At 40.9% G+C, this 21,014-nt stretch overlaps 1 protein-coding gene across 1 annotated transcript in view; it reads left to right on the top strand.

Annotated features, from left to right (window-relative positions):
• The window catches only part of GUCY2F (guanylate cyclase 2F, retinal), a 91,974-nt gene that overhangs the window by 25,341 nt on the left and 45,619 nt on the right, over nucleotides 1–21,014 (top strand). The window contains 5 exon segments of the mRNA XM_021079862.2: nucleotides 1,036–1,086; nucleotides 1,089–1,116; nucleotides 4,986–5,082; nucleotides 10,578–10,709; nucleotides 16,928–17,017. Coding sequence (XP_020935521.2) covers nucleotides 1,036–1,086; nucleotides 1,089–1,116; nucleotides 4,986–5,082; nucleotides 10,578–10,709; nucleotides 16,928–17,017 — 398 coding nt within the window.

Here is a 21,014-nt window from a genome sequence, read left to right as displayed (position 1 = left end):
ATCCTGTCAATCAGTTTCCCCTTCAGAAATACCATATCTATACCCTCTCCTCTCTGATCTCCCCCTGAACTAAAAAATCTGTCCCTCACAGCTTAGCACAAAATTGCTTTTCAATTATTTCTTGGGTATTGATTGTGTCTCTTCCTCCCATATAGACTGCTCCTTGAGGGCAGGGACCATGGCTAATAACTCTTATGCCCCCCGCCCCCCGCCAACCACCCACCATGGTAAGCATCCAATAAATACATGCAGTTTGACTGACTGATGGAATGCCTCTAGATTGTGGAAGAGGGGAAACTCCATCCAATCTCTGAGGGCCAGAGGGGAACTTTGGAAGGATCTATAATATTATCCCTATGCAAGTATACCCCACACCCTTCTAGAACCAAAGGCATCCATTTGAAATAGACTTTGACTTATTTTTGCTTTAGCATGACATACCTAGCAACCTCTTCACTTGCATCATCATATATTTTCCTCTGAAATCTTCAGACTCCATCCATATTTAGATTTTCAAGAGGACAATTTATATCCTAGTGAAACCACGAATTATCAAAACCAGACTTACCCTTGAAGGACAAGTGCTATGTTTTTCATCTATAACTCATGAGGTCTATGGGCTCGGGTGAATTAAAAAGTCTTTTATTTTATGAAGGCAACATAATACCCTTCACAGGTGAGATAACGTATTTGGTCTCAAGAACTCTATTGCTGTCCAACTTAAATTAAGGTACTCAAAGTTTTCCATTCGTGGACTTTTTTTTTTTTTTTTCTCCAAATAAACACCCGGGTCAGCCTTAATTCATGTGATTTGTTATTGTCAGAGTTGTGAGTGGTTTTGCTTCAGAACAGTGAAATTGCTTTCTGTGTCCATAAAGTCAACAAGACAGACTGTTCTGGAGAAAAATGGAATTAAGTTAGGTAGATGTGGCTTGATTTTAGAGTCATCAGAAAGCATGAGGAGTCGCTCTGTGGTGCTGTTTATTTACAGCTTCTTTCTGATGCCATTCTTCCCCTTCCTCTTCCTCTCTGCAGGCATTGACCCTGTCTTTGCTGTGATGATCTGCCTTGCTTTGCTTGTAGCTCTGCTATTAATGGATTTTCTTACTTTATAAGGTACTTTTTTCCCCTCTTTTTGTATATAAAAATACATCTCGTAATAACCTTGTTAATATTGATTTCTGGGAAGTCATGTTTCAGTACAAGTGCCTCCTTACATGACCCACTGATTTTCTTTTTTTCCATAGTGATTTACCGACCCTACCAGCCCCATTTAGAGTGAAGTGTTTTCATGATGCCAAGAATAACTTCCTCAGCTGTGTTGTTGCCTGTGAGCAGATCTGGCTCTCAACACTATCGGGAAATAAGAAAACTAGTACTTTAGGGCCTGCCTACTCCCTCTCTGTGCTCCCCTTTCCACCAGCAGAGTCTCCTATAACCATTTCCTTCCCCAAATGGTATGGACTGGTAGGTACGGACTGGGATATTTTAACGAGTTCCAAGAATTAAGCAGACTTTGGGTAGAATCTAAGATTTAGGGATAATGATATTAATTCACAGAACTATAGTGTGGATTAAATAAACTGAAGCAAGTAAAGTACCTACAACAACACCTGACTCACAGTCAGTGCTCAAGAAACGGTAAATCTCAACTCCTGCCCAAGCACATGGGACTCTCCTGATGATTGTTGGGAGCCTAGGATCCTCTCTTTGGCACTCATGCCTTTTGCCCAGGGTATCACATTCCAGGTTTTTACTGTCCTTCTTCCTTGGACAAAAGCTATCCCAGCTAATCGTCAACATCTCATTATCATCAAGTCTCTGTCTTCCTCTCTCAGATCCTTTAACATGTGACCAACTATTACAATGAACTAATTCAGGGTCAAGGATAAATGGCTGAAGATGGCTTAACATGACACCCATTTCTTATAATCTTGGCATTTGAACAGTTGGACCTTCCCTGTATCAGCATGATTTGGGAAAAAAATGAAAAACGAAATCAACCACAACCCTCCCACTTTAACCCTTTCCATCCTGCAAACCATGTCTTTGTTATCTCCTTGTAAGAATGGTCCTGACAACCATATGACATGAACTTGGTAGGGAATGGAGTGTAGCTCTTTTGGCAAATTCTAAGGAAGAATGTCTAGAATGTATCAAGTAGTCTGTGTAAATTTGGACCAGACCTGAAACTCTCTTGGCCAGAATTTTCTCACTTGTGAAATGAAGGAATTGGATTAGATGATTTTTAAGAGCCCTTCCAGCTCCAATATTCTAATGAGTCTGTGGAATCCTGGATTGAAACTCTAACAGGTGTCACACTCAGGGTTTAATATGTTTGCATTGCTGTGAAAAACCACTCTTATCTAATCTCCCCAGTATTAGGAACTTGATAAAGCCACATGAAGCATTAGGTAGCTTGTGAATTGTTAAAGCACACTTGATAAAGACAATAGTTCAAAGGAAGTTTTTCTTTTAATTTCTATAACTGTGACATAACCCTGCTCAGAACAGAAATTTAATGTCTTTAGCTGCTGCCAAAGAATAAAGTATTTAATTAACATCATTAGATACTTAGTGAAAATAAATGCTATCCAATCAAGATCTTCCCTCTTCCCCTTCTAGGGAGAGGTGAAGAGTTATAGTAATCTGGCTCCCTAATGCCCAAACACCCCATGGCAAGGTGGGAAATGGAGTCACTCAGCTGCTTATGTTATTTGTCAACCCCCACCCCCCAAATGTCTGACCTCATTGGTCTTTCCCAAGGAATGGACTCATTCTTTGGGCATAGAGTAAGCCCCACCTGCAGTTCATAGGAAGAGAAGGTAAAAAGAAAAAAAAAATCATGAAGTGGGGGTGGGGGGCGTTTGTTTGGAGCTTGTGGGCTGAAGGGCAAAGAAGACTGGAGAGGAAAATGATTGGAGAGGGACATGATTAGAGAGGAAAATGATTGGAGAGGAAAATGAGTTTGAGACAATTGGTACTTCAAGTGGTCACAGAAAACTCAGAGACGGGAGAGAGGCACATCATTTCCCAGAGTCACTTGGGCCTTGGTTCTTCAGCTAACAAAGCACAAAAGATGCCCTCTCTTTGCTGCCTTCCTCCCTCTCTCTGCCCACCACGGCTGCAATCAGAAGAGCCGAGCGGCTGATGAGTTTCTGTAATAGATGGTGATTACTTGCAGGAGAGTGGCTCTCTGTTCCTTCCTTTTCTCTGTGTTTTGATTGTTTAAGTTTTTTTTTTTTCCAGAAAGAAAGACGTGCAAAGAACCCAACCACCCCAAAACAAAGGATTCTTTGAACTCCTCCTTTCTCCCTACGCCGAACCAGATTGCCTCGCCTTTCTATAAAGCTCTCTCGTGCTTTGTAATACTAATGATGATAATGATAATAATGAGCTCTTATACTTTCATAGTGCTCCATGCTTTTCAGAGCACTTTCACATATATTATCGCATTTGATTTTCAAAACAACCCTATAAAGCAAGTAATGCAAGGACGATTATCCTGCGAGATAGATGAGGACACAGGGGCATGAGAGGTTAAATTATTTATCCAAGGTCATCTGGCTAATTAATGACAGAATCAGCACTACACCCCAGGTCTCTGAATGGGGAGTCCAGCTTTCTTTCTATTAGTGTATCCTGTAGCATGAATATTTTTACAGGTGTGCCTGCTTTAAGACAATTCACTACACATATGCAATAGATAAGTTAGGGAGTGGGGCTTTACTTTGCCAAAAGATTCATGCGCTCTACCCAAGAATTCACTACAGGGCTCTTTTAATTTTCTCTGCAGGGCAGCGGCTCCCACAGTGATAAGGGACATATTTGTTGGCAGACAATTAGAAACACATTAATTGTTTGTTTACAAATCAGTGGAATCACTGAGAAAAACGGACTGGGTTGCTGGTACTTAAAGCTACAGTGACACTGTAGACTTCTTAAAGCATTGTGACAAAGCATTTTGATTCAGTGGTTGTTTACTCCATTCTGGCTGTTGGATTTAATACATTCCACAGGGTGTGACCATGAAGAGGTTATGGAAAAAGTGTAGCCAAACTGTAGTTATCAGAGCTCCCAAGACAGACCAGAACAAAACAACCACATGGACTAATCCAAGGTTCCCTCAAGTTGCCCAGTTAGCTCAGCTGAGGACCTACCTGGTTGTGTGGGTAGACATCATATACTCCTACATGTCTAGTAATTGATTTATAAGAAATAATTGCATTCACTGCAAATTAATGGGCATGTTTGGAGAGAATCAGGTTTAAACTGTGTCTATATAATGCTCAGACAAGAGACCAATTCAGTCAAAGGAAAAAAAAAAAAAACCCAGTCAGCCCACTTGTTTGGAATCATGTAGACAAAGCAACCAACTGATTGAATTTTTCCACTTTTCAACCTGTTGCTTTGGCAACGCATCGATGCAACTTTGCAAGACAAGTGGTCTTGCGGGCAGAAATCTGGGCCCACAGCCAGACACCAAGGATGTGAGCCCCAGCTCTGCCTCAGGCTATGGGATCTCACATAATTTGCTTAATTTTGTTTTGTGTCTTTATTGTGTTTTTCGTAGCTGTAAAATGAAGATTAATGATTCCTGACCCTACTATAAATAGAATATATACTATGGCATATGAGAAAAGGTGTTGAGTTCTTTAAAAATATTCAGAAGTGTTGTTTTGAATGTGCCCCTGATGTGGGACCATCGTTTTATTAGTCTGAGATACCATCCCTGTGCAGCACCCTCCCTTTTGATACCTTGTTCACAGCATTTTCACTTGTCTCTTTTGGTCTTTGTAGTACCGCAGGCTATAAGGACCAGGGTTGCTGTCTCTCTTGGCTGTAGATACAATGGTAAACATCCATGTGTGGATGTTATTCTGTTATCTCATATATATTTTTAAACTTCTGTCATAGGGGAAATTAACCCCTGGTTTGCAAAACATCCAGCATCCTGTGACCTTCTGATTTTATGCTTGTTTCAGACGTCGTATAAATAAAATGCAGTTGATGAAAGGACCTAATGGAATTCTACTGACTTTGAAGGATGTGACATTTATCAATCCCCAGTCTGGCAGCAAGGTAAAGAGTATCCTTTTCTCTCACTGCACTCTCTAACATGGTATCCACAAGCTACAAGTGACTGCTGGGCACTTGGCCTGTGGCTAGTCTGAACTGAGTTGTCCTGTAAGAGTAAAATCCACACTGGATTTAGAAGATAGTACAAAAACACATAAAATAGCTCATTATTTTTTTTTTTCTCCTTTCTCCTTTCTTCTCCAGCCTCACTCTACGGAGGCAAGAACTTTTTAAACTTTTTAAAAAAGTTTTATTGAAGTCTAGTTGATTTACAAGGTTGTGCTCATTTCTGCTGGACAACAAAGTGATTCACATGTAGACACATCCATGCTCTTTCCGATTCTTTTCCCACATAGATCATCACAGAATATTGGGTAGAGTTCTCTGTGCTATACAGCAGGTCCCCAATGGCCAATCATTTCATATGCCTCAGTGTGCATACACCAGTTCCAAACCCCCAGTCCATCCCTCCCCCCAATCTCATTAAATTTTTAAAAAATATTAATTACACATCAAAATGATAGTACTCTAGTATACTGGGTTAAATCAAGTATATTACTAAAATTAATCTCACTCATTTCTTTTTAGGTTTTTTGGTGTAACTATTAGAAAACTTAAAAGTACATAATGTGGCTCATGTTACATTTCTATTGGATAGTGCTGTCTTAGAACAGTTTTGAGCTGTAGTGTAGCTTGGACCACATATAGCCCTTCTTTATACACTTGGACTCAACATGTGATTGCTAGCTCCTTAAGGCCAGAGGTACATCACTTTGGTTGTTGTTATTGTTGTTGTTGTTGTTTTGGCTTTTTAGGGCCTCACTCGCATTATATGGAAGTTCCCAGGCTAGGGGTAAAATCGGAGCTGTAGCTGCCAGCCTACGCCACAGCCACAGCAACGTCAGATCCGAGCCATGTCTGCGACAGTTCACGGCAACGCCAGATCCTTCACTCACTAAGCGAGGCCAGGGATTGAACCTGCATCCTCATGGATGCTAGTCAGATTCGTTTCCACTGAGCCACGACAGGAATGCCAGGTTTTTTTTTTATCTTTTTCTTTTTTTAAATGTTAGCTAGTATCACCTGATGTGGTACCGATAGTGTAACAGTTGCTTGTAAAAGTTTAGTGAGTGAATCGACTTGTGAAAGGGAGTTAAATGTCACAAGAGGCTCTGTTTTGATTGTGATTATGTTGTAATTGGCAGTTTTCATTGAGTGCCTGCTACTATGTTCTGGCCTTGGGCTGAGCTTTGTAAGAGACGGCCCAGAGTCCTTGCCTTCATGGAGATGACAATCAAGTCAGACAGACAAATAATACCACACAAAAGAGGTGATAGATGCCATATTGCACAAAAGACACTAGAAACATGGTAGAACTTCAGAGGAGATAGATCAGAAGAGGAAGGCTTCTTTGGGACCCAGCACCAAATCTGGGTCTTAAAGAAGAAAGGATAGGATTTGTCTAGGTCTGATGTCACAAACTGGTGACTCTTTTTGTATGACCTTTATGGTTATAAAAATTGTGGCCAGAATTTTGGAACTGTGAGATTACACATAAAAACCTGGACTTCTGGGTATTCTTTAAGGGCTGGAAGCTCTATCAGCTTTGGGCATCACTGTGGTAACTGGCTGGAACTCTGCAGTAATTGCCCTTTTCGGAAAAGTTTGCAAAAATGGTGTCTGTAGTTTGATACAGTTCCTGACACTCCCTATTGTCTTATAACCAGCTTATTTCATCAATTTATATTACCTGCTGGCCCCTACAGGCATCCTAGGCAGAGAAAACAGTATAAACAAGAGCTTGGGAAAGGAATGTGTGAGGAAGAGTTTGGGCAAATGTAACTCTAACAGGAGAGTGTGTCTCTTTGTGCCCAGTCTATGTGGTCAAAATGAAGACACTAGACTTTGCAAATTCTAGTATGGTGGTGGTAGGGTATAGGGAAAGGATGCAAACACCTCACATTGTCCCCAGGTGCTATTTACTTTTGCTACACCAGCATAGCAGATCTGGGATTTAATTATCTCTGGGACAGAACTGATCATTTGCCTCCATGTGACACTAAAATGTGTGCTTTAACTAGTTGGTTGGGTGAAGATGGATTTACATGATAATACTCTGCACAGCTGGAATCAAATTAATCAATGTTCAGCTGTTTGGTTCAGTCTCAATTATAACCCTAACTCTTGACTTGTTTAAATCACCAGGTCCTTTTGTAAGGTTGATATCATGTTCCTGGAAATGAATCGCTGAGTGCCAAAATTATCACTGTGGCTGAAAGCTACATCCTGTCCTTACGCCATCAAAACTTATTGATGTCAGTCTCTATTTTTGAAGCCACCTAGGACTCATGTAGTGGAATCTGTCTGGATTTGTCATACTCAACATGCCTTGTATGAAATTTCCCACCTCAATTAGAAAGGGTAGGTACAAGATCTAAAGCAATCCCAACAGATAACCTAATACTAAGAAAACAAGTATTCAATTCTGTGACAAAATATTTTATCCAATAATGGGTAATTAGTGGTAAAAGCAGATGGCTAGAAGTCGTTGTCCAAATGTAGCAATATATAGTAAAATTTTGGTTAAGGGCAACAAACCTGTTTTTAAAATCCCTGCTTCTTCAGTGGTTTCCATGTCAAAATGATAGTTCATGTTGATTGCCTAGATGTTTTGGGTTTAAAGTGTCAAAACAATAAACATAGCTCAATTTTGGACTGAAATAGCCTTTCCTTTTGCACAGGCCTTGCAGTTACAGTCCAGTAACTAAAACTTCCTCCCCCCATACCTTCTTTCTTTCCTCCTGAGACACAAAACGTTTGTTTCATAGCAGTTCTCACAAAATCACCATAAATAGCGGAATAGTGCTACCTTCAGATGAACAAAGTGTCTACAGTTTTTAAAATTTTGCTCATGGTAATAGACCTTTTCTATCACTTGTGCATAAATTTGGACATGATGTGCGTTAAAAAAATCATCACCGCTTCTCACTATATGAATGATAAAAATGAAGAGCAACTGAGATGGAGAGACTTACAGGGAATTTTGTTTTGTTTTTGTTTGTTTGTTTGTTTACTCTATTGGCCCAGGTGGCAAGGGATGACATTAACATAGAAGAACATAGCTCTTGGCCTCCGGATCCCTTTTGGCAATTGGCTTGTATCAGGGGTTCTGATGAGAAAAGATAGGGGAAGCATACATTTTCCTTAACTGCTGTGTAGTCACAAACTTGCAGCTGGCTGTGTCTAATCAGTCAAGAAGCCAAGCCAAGAATTCCATCCAAATGGAATGTCTGAAAGTGTAAACTCTTGGTGAATATAAAATTAATTCAGTCTAGAAAAATTGGCAGGTCAGTAGAAGTCAAGTCAGGAAAGGAAGTTTTTAGAAGAAAGTGAAGCTGAAGCCCAAATGTATGTGGATTTTGGCAGATTCTCTTGCTTTCTCCTTTGTCCTTCACGGAGGGGTCTAATCTCAATAATACAGAGTTAGGTGCTCCTGTTGAGATACGAAAATAAAGAATGAAAAGGAAGTAGATTCCTCTCTGGCCTTGCTCTGTTGAGCAGAGTTCAGGTTTATGCAAGGGTTATGTGAAGAATCAAGTTTTCCATCTTGCCTGAACCTTGAGCTGTTGGGATTTCAACACATTAGGGGCTGGGTCTAGTTTATTATTGCCTTAGAACTTTGTGATAGTCTTGTCTTGGTAGGATGAACTCAACTCGGGGCTCAATCAACTAGAGAGCTTTAGTTTATCAAAGACTGTTAAGGGCAGAGTGCGTGAAAGTACTTAAGATTAATTTTTATTGGCAAGCAAGAATGAAACAAGGCAGGATGTGGTAAAAAGAACACAAGACCAGAAATATAACATCTACATCCTTCTTCCAGTCCCTAAGTTCCTCTTTAGGTCTCTCTTTCTCCATTGTAAAATGAGGGTGTTGGAATTGGGGGTGGGGAATGGCCTAGACAATACCAAATATAAGTTCTAACTCTGAATTGCTATAATTCTAAGAAAGACACAGAGAAGAATATGAGGAACCTATTGATTTTCTTTTAATTTTAAAATATTTGTTTTTTTAATTATGCAGCGAATTTTATTACATTTGTAGTTGTACAATGATCATCATGACCTGATAACCTGTTGATTTATCATTTCTTCATTTGAAATAAATCTGCTGATTCGGTTGAAGATATTAAGTTCAGTTAAAGATGGTCAACGTTAAAAGTTAACACAGATTACAGATAACCCTTCCTTTTGTCATTCAACTGTGCACTTTCCAGCCCCCTCTTACCAGACTTAAATGTACAAGTTAACAAATCAAGAAATAAGGAATTTAAGCATCAGACTCATAAATCACAGGCAGATGATACAGTCACTCTCTACCATCTTATTGCTTTCTGACCTACCTTCTGCTATTAATCATGCACCAAAAAGGATGCCATTGAAGATGGTATAACAAAAAGAGCTAGGCCTAAGAGCCAAAAGGGTGGAATTCTGTCCTAGTTCTGCTATTGATTTTTCAAATGTCATTTTTTCTTTTCTTTTCTTTTCTTTTCTTTTCTCTCTCTCCCTCTCTCTCTCTCTCTCTTTTTTTTTTTTTTTTGTCTTTTTAGGGCCACACCCGTGGCATATGGAGGTTCCCATGCTGGCATGGAATTGGAGCTGTAGCCACTGGACTACACCACAGCCACAGCAATGCCAGATCTGAGCCATGTCTGTGACCTATACCACAGCTCATGGCAATGCTGGATCCTTAATCCACTGAGTGAGGCCAGGGCTCAAACCTGCATCCTCGTGGATGCTAGTCAGATTCATTTCCTCTGAGCCACGAGAGGAACTCCTCAAATGTTATTTTTTCATCTTTTTCTTAATTTTGTCTATAAAATGAGAGTCTCAGATTAAATCATGATGGTGTTCTTTCTTGCCCCCTCAAATCCATGACTCTAATTTTCTTCAGGAGATGGAAGTTTCTTTAAACATTTACCTTTCTTTTGTGGCATATGGAAGTGAAGCACAGAACCAATCCTAGCATAAAAAAAAATGCAGGGAATAGGGAGTTCCCACTGTGGCACAACAAAAACAAACCCAACTAGTATCCACGAGGATGCAGGTTCAATTCCTGGCCTCGCTCAGTGGGTTAAGGAACTGGCATTGCTGTGAGCTGAGGTGTAGGTTGCAGACACGGCTCAGATCCCACGTTGCTGTGGCTGTGGTGTACGCCGGCAGCTGCAGCTCTGATTCAGCCCCTAGCTGGAAACCTCCATATGTCGCACACGCAGCCCTAAAAAGCAAAAAAAAAAAAAAAACAACAAAAAAAACCCAAAATTAATCAACTTCATGTTTATAGAGCTCAAATCAGCATTACTCTCTTAGGAATAAAAAACAAACAAAACAAACAAACAAACAAAAAAAACCAGATAAGCCAGTATCTACAGAATAGCTCAGTGCTCTGTCTTTAATCATGATAATTTTGTTCATAAACATTCTTTCCTAATCCTTTCACAGAGAGGAAGTCGTGCCAGTGTAAGCGTCCAGATCACCTCAGAAGTCCAAAGTGGAAGGTCCCCAAGGCTCTCCTTTTCTTCAGGGAGTCTTACTCTGGTTACCTACAAAAACTCCAACATAGCGATTTATGAGGTAGGATATCCAACAGCTATCTAATTTGCTGCCTTCTTGGCTTTTAAAATGAGGCAGAGATTTAGGACTTAGTCTCTGGGTAGAAATAGTGAGAATTTTGGTAAGTCTTTCCTTTTGATAAGTTTTTTGTCCATTAGCCACTTAGGGACCTGTTTGGGTGACATTTTTGATAATGATTTTCCTCAGCAACTAATCTACTCACAACTTCATTGCCCCTTTTAATAGCATGTATTTACTATGAACGTGGGAAAAAAGTCCATGAGACCCAAACCCTTAACCATGTCACCCATTCCAGCGGATTTAGGTATAATAATAATAATACAAGAACTGACTTCCTGGGTGAACGGTTTGATGGAATGTCTAGAGACATGTTTATATAGAGTAAGACATGTTTGGGGGCAAACGCTTTCCTTCAAATTCTGGTTGCTCTTCCTATACCTGTTATGCTCTGATAGTATTGAACTCTTTTAAAAATTAATTCATTTATTTCCTTTTCTCAGCCTGTACTGCCTCATGGAGTAACAAGTTGCCTTCTGCTGTGTAAAACAAAAATCCTTTTTATTTCACTTAAATTTCTGTCTTTCAAGCTTTAAGAGGCCACCCCCAACCTCTTGTTCTCAGATACTGGAATTTGGCAACCAGAACAAATCTTGCATCAGTTGAAGAGATGACCTGTCTCGTCTCAGCAGGAAAGAGTTAAGCAGGGGGTAAAAGGGAAACTAGACTGCCTTTTTGTCCCTCTAAAGTGAGGCCTTCCCAGTGTGGTTTCCTTGTTTTGTTTGAAGATACTCCCCAAAGCAGCGAATACTCTCAATTTCAACAGTAACTGCAAAGAAAGTCCCAAACAGGCCAGAATGAGTTTTTAGTTGTCCACCATTGGATTTTTCAAGTGAATGCTCTCCTCCATTGGATAAATATTTGACAGCTACTTAAACCACCAAGATTAGCACGGTATATATTTGCTTAGTGTACCTGAAGTGCTTTGACTTAAATTTGTAGCAGGAAACCTCTGCATCTTGCCTTGAACTTAATTTAGTCAAAGAGGAGATTTGTTTCAAGTGTAAACGAGGTATTGGGGAACTGACAGTTCTATTCTCTCAAACACCAAAGATAAGATAATCTCATAGCTTTGGAATGGCAAATGGAATGGGGCTGATGGCTTTATAAATGTATTGACACCTCTATAAGATTCTGAAGTGAGTCTTGATACCTAAAGAAGTCTCTTGGTTTTTCATCTGTAAATTGAGGGTTGAACTAATTTTTTTTTTTTTTTTGTCCTTTTGCCTCTTCTAGGGCCGCACCCATGGCATATAGAGGTTCCCAGGCTAGGGGTCTAATCAGAGCTGCACCTGCCAGCCTACACCACAGCCGCAGCAACTTGGGATCCGAGCCCCATCTGTGACCTACACCACAGCTCAAGGCAATGCCGGATCCTTAACCCACTGAGCGAGGCCAGGGATCGAACCCTTAACCTCATGGTTCCTAGGATTCATTAACCACTAAGCCACAACAGGAACTCCCTGAACTAAATTTTAATCTTGGCTGCTCATTAGAATCTCTGTGGGAAACTTAAAAAGATACCTATGCACAGGCTCCTACCCCTAGTAACTGATTCAATTGGTATGGGGTGGGCCCAGGCATTGTTTTGTTTCTTTAAGTTCCCCTATATGTGTAGCCCGGGTTGAGAATTATTAGACTAAGGGAACTCTAAGGCCTCTTCTAAGGCACAAGTGATGTTCTGATTCTGTGGAAGAATTTATGTGTTGAATTATGATATGTTTTATTTGGTGGAACTGGAAGGTTATAGTCTAGAAATAAGCAGGTACAAAATAACCATCTGTATGTAATTGGCCTTAGAGAATCTATCGGATATTTCCTTATTTTGGAAAGGGGCAGACAGTTGAGTTAGTTTCCATAATGACCACTGGTCACCAGATTATGAGTATTTTTGAACTGTGCAGGCCAAAGATGGACTTTATCTGCACAAAAGGAGGGTGTTAGCGAGAGCAATACAACACCATGAGGTCAAGATTACGGTGCAAAGGAAGACAGCTGAAGCTGGAAAATTGCCTAGCTAGAGCTGAAGAAGATGCTGGGAGAGAGTGGAAGTTAATTGAATCAACAGACCAAACACGAGCGGTCCAGTGTACCTTCTGAAACACCCTTTAGTAGGAGTGTTTTAAAGAATACTCATTATTTTTATTTTTATTGTTTTAGGGCTGCACCGGAGGCATATGGAGGTTCCCAGGCTAGGGGTTGAATCCGAGCTACAGCCGCTGGCCTACACCAGAGCCACAGCAATGCCAGATCCCAGCCGCATCTGCAACCTACACCACAGCTCACGGCAATGCTGGATCCTTAACCCACTGAGCAAGGCCAGGGGTCAAACCTGCATCCTCATGGATCCTAGTCGGGTTCGTTAACCGCTGAGCCACAAAGGGAACTCCCATTATCTACTTTTTGTTTACAATAGATGGAGTTTTTGTAAGAATTTTTATTGGAAGATCTAGAAGTTCCAGACAATGTGCTTGGAATAGCAGACACCCAATAACACAGGACAAGATTCTCTAGGACCTGCAATTACACTGTCATGCTCTGACGCAAATTCACACTTTGACTGTACACACAGATGCACAGCCCCTGGAATTGTACAGGAAAGTCAGCCCTTATCTCAGAGATGCTCTGTGATTTGTAAAAAGCAAGCCAGATGAGCATACTGTTGGGGAGAAACCCCTATGAATGGCAGATGCCATGGGAACATGTCAGGGTCTGCTCTAATAGCCAGTGTCTAGGGGAGAGGGGTGAGGTGAGCAGTGGTGCAACCCTGACACACTCACAGAGAACCTATCGAACTTACTATCCTCCCTCTTCATTCTCTGCCTCTTCATTCTCCTTCTGCCTCTCCATCTCTCCCCATGTTTTTCTCTTTGTCTCGTTTTTGGCTCTCCACCACACACCTTCCCCATGCACCTCTCTTTCCCAGAGCCTCTTTCTCTATAGAAACAGCCCACATAGTTTTTTCTCCATCCTTCTCCTTTCTATCAACCCTCTTCTCTCTCTCTCATCACAGAATCAGATCATCAACGCAGAGAAGGACCTTAGAAATCATCTAAGTTGTCCAGCTCTATCAGTGAGGAAACTGAGGCTCAGGCCGATGAAATGGCTACTCCAAGGCCACCCTTGAATTTAAGGCAAAGCCCGGTCTAGAACCTAATTCTCTCGACTCTTAGTTAATACAACATGGCCTTGGTGCAAAACTGATGGACTTTAATTTACTTCTAAAAACCTTAGTGGCTAGAGTTTGATGTTTCTTCCTCTTAATTAAAAAGTGAATGATGAGTGAAGTATTTTATTATCCTTTCTCTTAAAAGAAAAAACAACAAATAGTGCATGTGTGGTAAAGATAAAACCTGCCCATATCCTCCTTTTTCCTCATTATTCATAAAGTAGGACACAAACAGACTTAATAAAATTTTGCTTATAAACAAACATTGTGAGAATTATTTAAATCTTAAGCATATAAAAATCCCCCAAAGCAAAGAAAGCCCATGGGAGGAAAGAGCAACAAAAGTGGGAGATGGAAGACCTTGGCTCTGTTACTATCTAGCCTTTTGACCTTGGGGCAAATCTCTTTAGGCTTTAATTTCTTTAAACAGGAAGGGTTCATACTAGGAAATACCAAAGACCCTTTCTAGTTCTCGAATTTGGTGATTTGGCAGGAAGAAAAGCTCTGCTTAACTGCTTGTAAAAATTAATAAGCAAGAGAGAGAGCAAACTCATGTCTGTAATAGGGCTGGCTCCAGGAAGAAGATTTAAGGCACTGGGTATTGGCAGAGTCAGGGCTTCCAGTACTGATGTTCAGGTTGTGCACTGCACAAGGGAACCACATCTAAGATGGTACTATTCACATTGTAGACATATACTAACTTATATGAGAGTGGTGCTGGAAAGGGCAAAGTGATTCTGGCATTCCAGCCTAGTTCTGGAGTGAGATGGCAGTGGAAACCTCATATCTACATTTATACCAGCATCCTAACTATGCACATACGAAGTCACGAGTAAATAAATGTATGTGCACTTGGCGTTGTGCTGCCTTGACAATGCCCCGGGAATTTCTTGAGGTTACTCCTTTCTCCTGCCTAGTATTCTTGGAGGCCTAATTCCAGCTTCTCACCTCCATCTCTACAGCCTGATTCCAAACCTGACAAAGAGGCCTCACCTGGCAGGCAGGCTTGGCGGTATGCAAAGTATTGAAGCTGCTAGTGGAATGTGTTCCCTGGCGTTTGGAGATGTAGGAGTAAATGAGAGTGTGGTACATACACACACATATACAGCTGGGGCTGCTGCCAACATCATAGGCCACCCCGGGCTGCAAAATAATACTCTCACATAATGGCTATTTTTTTTTTACTTGCAGGAAAACGCCCTTTTCTAATCAGCACAAAGGTGCCATAGTGACTAGCAGTGACCATGGTCTAAGTAATGTAATTGGAAAGGTGTTGAGAAGGCTTTATTGCCCATCAGTGTATAACCCACCCATTGGCTGAATTTATAAATTCCCAGTTAGAGTTTATTCTTTCAGCTTAAACCTCAGCCTTTGATCCCTCTAAAGGGCAAAGTTCTCTGAAGACTAAAACTTCAAGCTCGTGTCAGGCACTCATGCACAACTCCCAAGACCAAATGGGTAAGTATGGGCTGGGGCCTTCGAATTAACCTTTCTAACCAGGTCCTAGGTGACTACAATGGGGCTGGTCCAGGGCCACAGTCAGAGAATTGCTGGGCAAGAGACTAGGAAAGCTGCCTTTGGTGCTTTGACCACTCTGTTGCAGGCAGGCACTGCTCCTGGACTACCTTTCTAAACTTTTGGGCATGAGTCTGGCTGGCACAATTTTGTTCTGCTGCTGAAGGTCTCTGAAAGTCACTTCCTAGTCAAAGAGTTTGGGGAGTTCCCTGGTGGTCTAGTGGTTAGGATTCAGCACTTTCAGTCATAGCTGCAGCCCAGGTTCAATCCCTGGCCTGGGAAATGAGATCCCCTATTAAGCTGCTGCACTCCATGGCCAAAAAAAAAGTTTTGAGCTCCTTGACTAGAAGATGCCCTCTAACACAAAGTACAGGTGAGTAACTCAGATACCTGCAGCTCCCATTATTAGCCTTTGCCTCCGGCAGGTCTCCAGATGCAGTGCCACAGCTGGATATATTCCTCAATAAGAGAGTGGCGACACTCTCTTCTTCTTGGAATTTGACTGTACAGAGCTCTCTGCTTTATTATCTCTACTTGATGACAAATTGGTGCAGCCTGAAATGGAATCTCCAGGCTATAGGTAATAGATGTGAAAGCACTTTGAAGGGTAGGGAGCGCTGTGCAAATGTAAGGCATTATTATTATTATTACAGAGAAAAAGGAATCTATATATGTATTGCTTTTTTCAAATCTGGGTTGGACAGAAACTAAATAGGGCTTGGTGACTGATGAGTCCTTGAGGCTATGCACGCAGAAGAAAATTATCTATCAGGCAGTTAAAGTGAAGACAATAAAATAATTGTTTTTGACTTGACAGCAGCCTTAGAATAGTTGTTTTGTGCTTAAAAAGTCAGAAACAGACTTCTGAAAGAGTCTAGACTATGCATATTCCTATAGTACTGCATTCATACATCCAAATAAAAAAAGTTTAATCGGTATTTAAGCCAATTGGTTTATGATTAAAGCATACAAGCCCCCCCCCCCCCACCATGGCCTGTCCCACGAGAGAAAAATGGATCAAGGTAAATGCAGGGAACATTTGCTGCACTACATCTCCTGCCCTACGTCTCTTACCACAGACGCCCCAAGGCAGTGAGAATTGCAACCACCAACCATCACCATTCATTGCAGGAAACGTGGTGTTACATCACTCAGCTATGAATGAGTGAAATGACCTAGCACTTTCTGCAGCTAGTTAAGGAAGTCATTGCAGAGAGCAGTATCCTTCCTTTTCTGGGGTCTGCATACCTGCAATTGTTTCCCTGTCTTTAGTTAATTGGAATTTTTAAGTTCCCTGTAGGACTTTTTTTTTTTTAAGCTCTGAATACAGAATGTTCCATGGGGTCAAGGGTGAGAGAGGAAGAACAAAGCTTGTTTGGGTTGATAGTCCAATTATAGACCCTTCATATGGAAGGGACATTGGTCTAAAGCTGTTGGCAACTAAGGCTCATCAACACTCTTTACCTTTTCTTTCTAGGGTGATTGGGTATGGCTGAAAAAATTCCCCTCTGGAGACTTTGGAGACATTAAATCCATCAAGTCGAGTGCAAGTAATATGTGTGAAATGGTATGAGAAACCCTCTCTTAACATATATTCCTACTGAAACCAGTCCTTTCTCTAAGTAACTAATGCCAGCTGTTAGGAGACCCTTCAACAAATCAGTGCAGGAAAATTACAGGGTTGCTACTGACTTGTTATGACTGTATGATGCAGTGGCAAAAGCATGGGTTCTGGAGTCAAAAAGACATGAAGGGGAGTTCCCCTTGTGGCTCAGTGGAAATGAACCTGACTAGTATGTACGAGGATGAGGGTTTGATCCCTGGCCCCTACTCATGGGGTTAAGGATCCGGCGTTGCCGTGAGCAATGGTGTAGGCCAGCAGCTGTAGCTTCAATTCAACCCCTTGCCTGGGAACTTCCATATGCCACACCTGCAGCCCTAAAAAGCAGAAAAAAAAAAAAAAAAAAAAGACATGAAGGATTCAATTCCCAGCGCTACCGCTTAAGAGGCATGTTAACTTAGGCAAGTCACCTAAGCTCCCTGAGCATGACTTTTCTTATTTGTCTACTTCCCAGTGTTGAGATAATACATGTAAAGCATCTGGCACATGTCCTGGTATTTCCCTAACATATGGTTTTGATGCCTGGAGCTGAAGGAAAAACAGCGAGAGATGAATCCAGAAGGGGGACCAAGGTCAGAGCTAGAACAGGCAGTTCCACGTTGGTCTGATGATGAGGGATGCTAAACAGAGAGCTGGATCCAAAGTATGGAGCCAAACAGGACCACACCCGAGGGAACTGATGAATTAGAACTATGGAAATAAGAAGATAGGTATTGACCCAAAGTAGAGTGTGTTCTTGATACCTTTTGGGGGGTATTTTTACTTTTGACGTAATTTTAAACTTACAGAAAAGCTGCAAGAATAATTCAAGGAACTCCTGTCTACCCTACCCAGATTCAGCGATTGTCTACATTTTATCTAGTGCTTTTTATTCTATATTTATGTATTTATGTACAGTTGGCCCTCGATACCCACGGGTTGCAGCCCCCGATTTAACCATCCTCAGACTGGTTGAATCAGCAGGTGCAGAACTCGTGGATACACAGGGCCCACTGTACTATTTTACATGAGAGATTTCAGCATCCGTGGATTTTTGTTTCCTTGGAAGTCCTGGAATCAATCTCCAGTGTACCGAGAGATGACTTTATATATTTTTTTTTCTGAACCATTTGAGAATAAGATTTGGACATCATGTCCTTTCACCTCTAAATACTTCAGTGTATATTTCCTAAAAATGAAGACACTCTTGCACATAACTATGGTATAATTATCAAAATCGGAAAAAAGAGTAGTGGTCATGCCCATGGCATGGAGAATTTCCTGGACCAGGGATCGAACCCACACCACAGCAGTGATCCAAGTCACTGCAATGACAATGCTGGATCTTCAACCCACTGTGCCACAAGGGAAGTCCAGAAAATTTAATATTGATACAATAATATTATTTAAAATACTGTCCATATTTTAATTTTGTCATTGGTCATACTACATTATAGCTAATTTTCTCCCAGTTTCTAATCCAAGTTCACACATTGTAGTTGGTTGGTAAGTCTCCTGAGTTGCTTTAATCTGAGACAGATTTTCAGCCTTTCTTTGTTTTTCTTCATCTTGATTTTTTTTTTTTTTTTTTTTTTTGGTTTTTAGGGCTGCACATGCGACATATGGAGGTTCCCAGGCTAGGGGTCAAAATCGGAGCTGCAGCTGCTGGCCCATGCCACAGCCACAGCAACACCAGATCTGAGCCACATCTGCGACCTACACCACAGCTCACGGCAACGCCGAATCCTTAACCCACTGAGCGAGGCCAGGGATCGAACCTGCATGCTCATGGTTCCTAGTCGGATTCGTTTCCACTGCGCCACGACGGGAATTCCTTGATTTTTTTTTTTTTTAAATTCAGGTGAGTTGTTTTGTAGACGATCTCTCAATTTGGGTTTGTCCCATGTTCTTCACGGCTAGATTTAGGTTAGGCATCCTCAACCAGAATGCTACAGAAGTGATGCGGTATTCATTTCAGTGCCTTGTATTAGGAGGTGCATAATGTTAATTTTCCCATTATTAGTGATACTACCTTTGATCACTTGGTTTAGGTGGGGTCTAACAGATTTTGCCCCTGTAGGGTTACTGTTATTTTTCCCCATTGTAATTAATACATAATTTGTAGAGAGATACTTTGTATCAATATCTTGCTTTTCATCCAATTTTTAACCTACTAATTTTAGCATCCACTGATGATTTTCTACCTCTAGCATTCTTTCTATGCTTATTTGTTGGCATTGTGTTGTAAGAAAGAGCCCCACCTTCTCTATAATTTATTTATCCATATTTTATATCAGTGGTTTAAATTTTATTCAATTATCTAGGTATCTATGTATCTAAAAGCATGACTTCATACTAATACTTCCAACTGTAATTGGATGCCACAGAGTTCATGCTGTATTTTCCCTTTCCATATTTGTAACTCTTTTCTCCAGCAGTTAAAAAACTGGTTCCCATTATTCTCATGACAACTTTTTGTGTACCCTTGCTAACTTGTGTTGCCATGTCAGGTGCAGAGAGTAACTCGATCCTAGGGTGAAGGTCAGTTTCCCAGAATTTACCATGTGAAATACCCTGTTTCCCTTCTTTCTTTCTTTCTTTTTTTCTTTTTTGGCTGCACCATAGCTTATGGAAGTTCCCATGCCAGGGACTGAATCTCAGCTGCAGCTCTGACCTACGCCACAGATGCAGCAACACCGGATCCTTAACCTGCTGCATAGCAGCAAGGACTTTCCTAATTCCTTTCTAGCACTTTTCTAAAGCAGGAGGTGGATCTGATGATGTTACCAGGGTGAGTCCAACACTGCCTTGCCTACTTATGTGCTTTCATGATCTCAAAATGTTGGGAATGAGTACCAGAGGCCAGATTGGAAAAAAGCACATCTTGGGGAGCTAGCTATAGAAGGGAGCCCTGCACCAATCAGATGGATGTTCCTGAAAAGGAACAGCTGGAGTCAGAAGGCCAAAGGACTGATGACTTCCAACACCTTTTAGGGTTGCAACTTCTGCAAAAGTGTATGCAGGAAAATCAGGCTTATCTATCTCCCAGTCTCATGTTCTTTCCCATCATCTGGAACTGAGTGGTATACTCCCTGTACCATCTAATAACCTGGCTACTTAGTTCCTTGCCATATAATCTCCAAACATCTTTACTATTCCACTTTGACCATCCGCTGCTATCATTTTACCTTGGGCTTTGTCATTATCTAGCATTGCTGCTGAAAATGCTTTATTTCCAAAATCATAGATTGAAACATCACACTCCCTCACTATAGTCTTCTCTTCTTTCAACTGTGCATCTATGTTACGTTGGGTCTTCCAGTCTACTGACATTTACTTTCTCCCATCCCACAAGCCCTTCTTTTATCTTCTTTCATGCCCACTTTAGATTCCACAGTTGAATACATTCTTATTTCTGCCTTTTTGGTCAGACACACAAAATCATATTCTGCATGATCCTAACTCTTAAGTCTCTTTGTGTCTGTACTGGAACAGCCAAGTATTATGGCGGAAAGTCATGCAACAAGGTATATTGTTTCCACTATAAATTCATGTTAAATTGATCTTAAAATGTCCCTTAACATTGTCCTTTAAGTCCACTGTAGTACTTTACTGGTTAATTCACTTTCTACAACCCATATTTCAAAGCTTCTCCATTTCCCTTAAACTTCTGATGTCCTTCTCTTCTATTTTTACTATTACCATCCTAGTCCAAGACATCGTCATCACCCACTAGAGCTACTGCAATTGCCTTTTTCTTTCTTTCCTTCTTTCTTTCTTTCCTTCCTTCCTTCCTTTCCCTCTTTCTTTCTCTTTCTTTCTTTCTTTCTTTCTTTCTTTCTTTCTTTCTTTCTTTCTTTCTTTCTTTCTTTCTTTCTTTCCTTCCTTCCTTTCCCTCTTTCTTTCTTTCTTTCTTTCTTTCTTCCTTTCCCTCTTTCTTTCTTTCTTTCTTTCTTCCTTTCTC

The sequence above is a fragment of the Sus scrofa genome, chromosome X, assembly GCF_054392235.1.
Source record: "Sus scrofa isolate SSC_HxYL_T2T_F1_AM1 chromosome X, Sscrofa_HxYL_maternal_Yorkshire_Landrace_v2.0, whole genome shotgun sequence".
Lineage (NCBI taxonomy): Eukaryota > Metazoa > Chordata > Mammalia > Artiodactyla > Suidae > Sus > Sus scrofa.
This window is presented reverse-complemented; position numbering and strand designations above follow the sequence as displayed.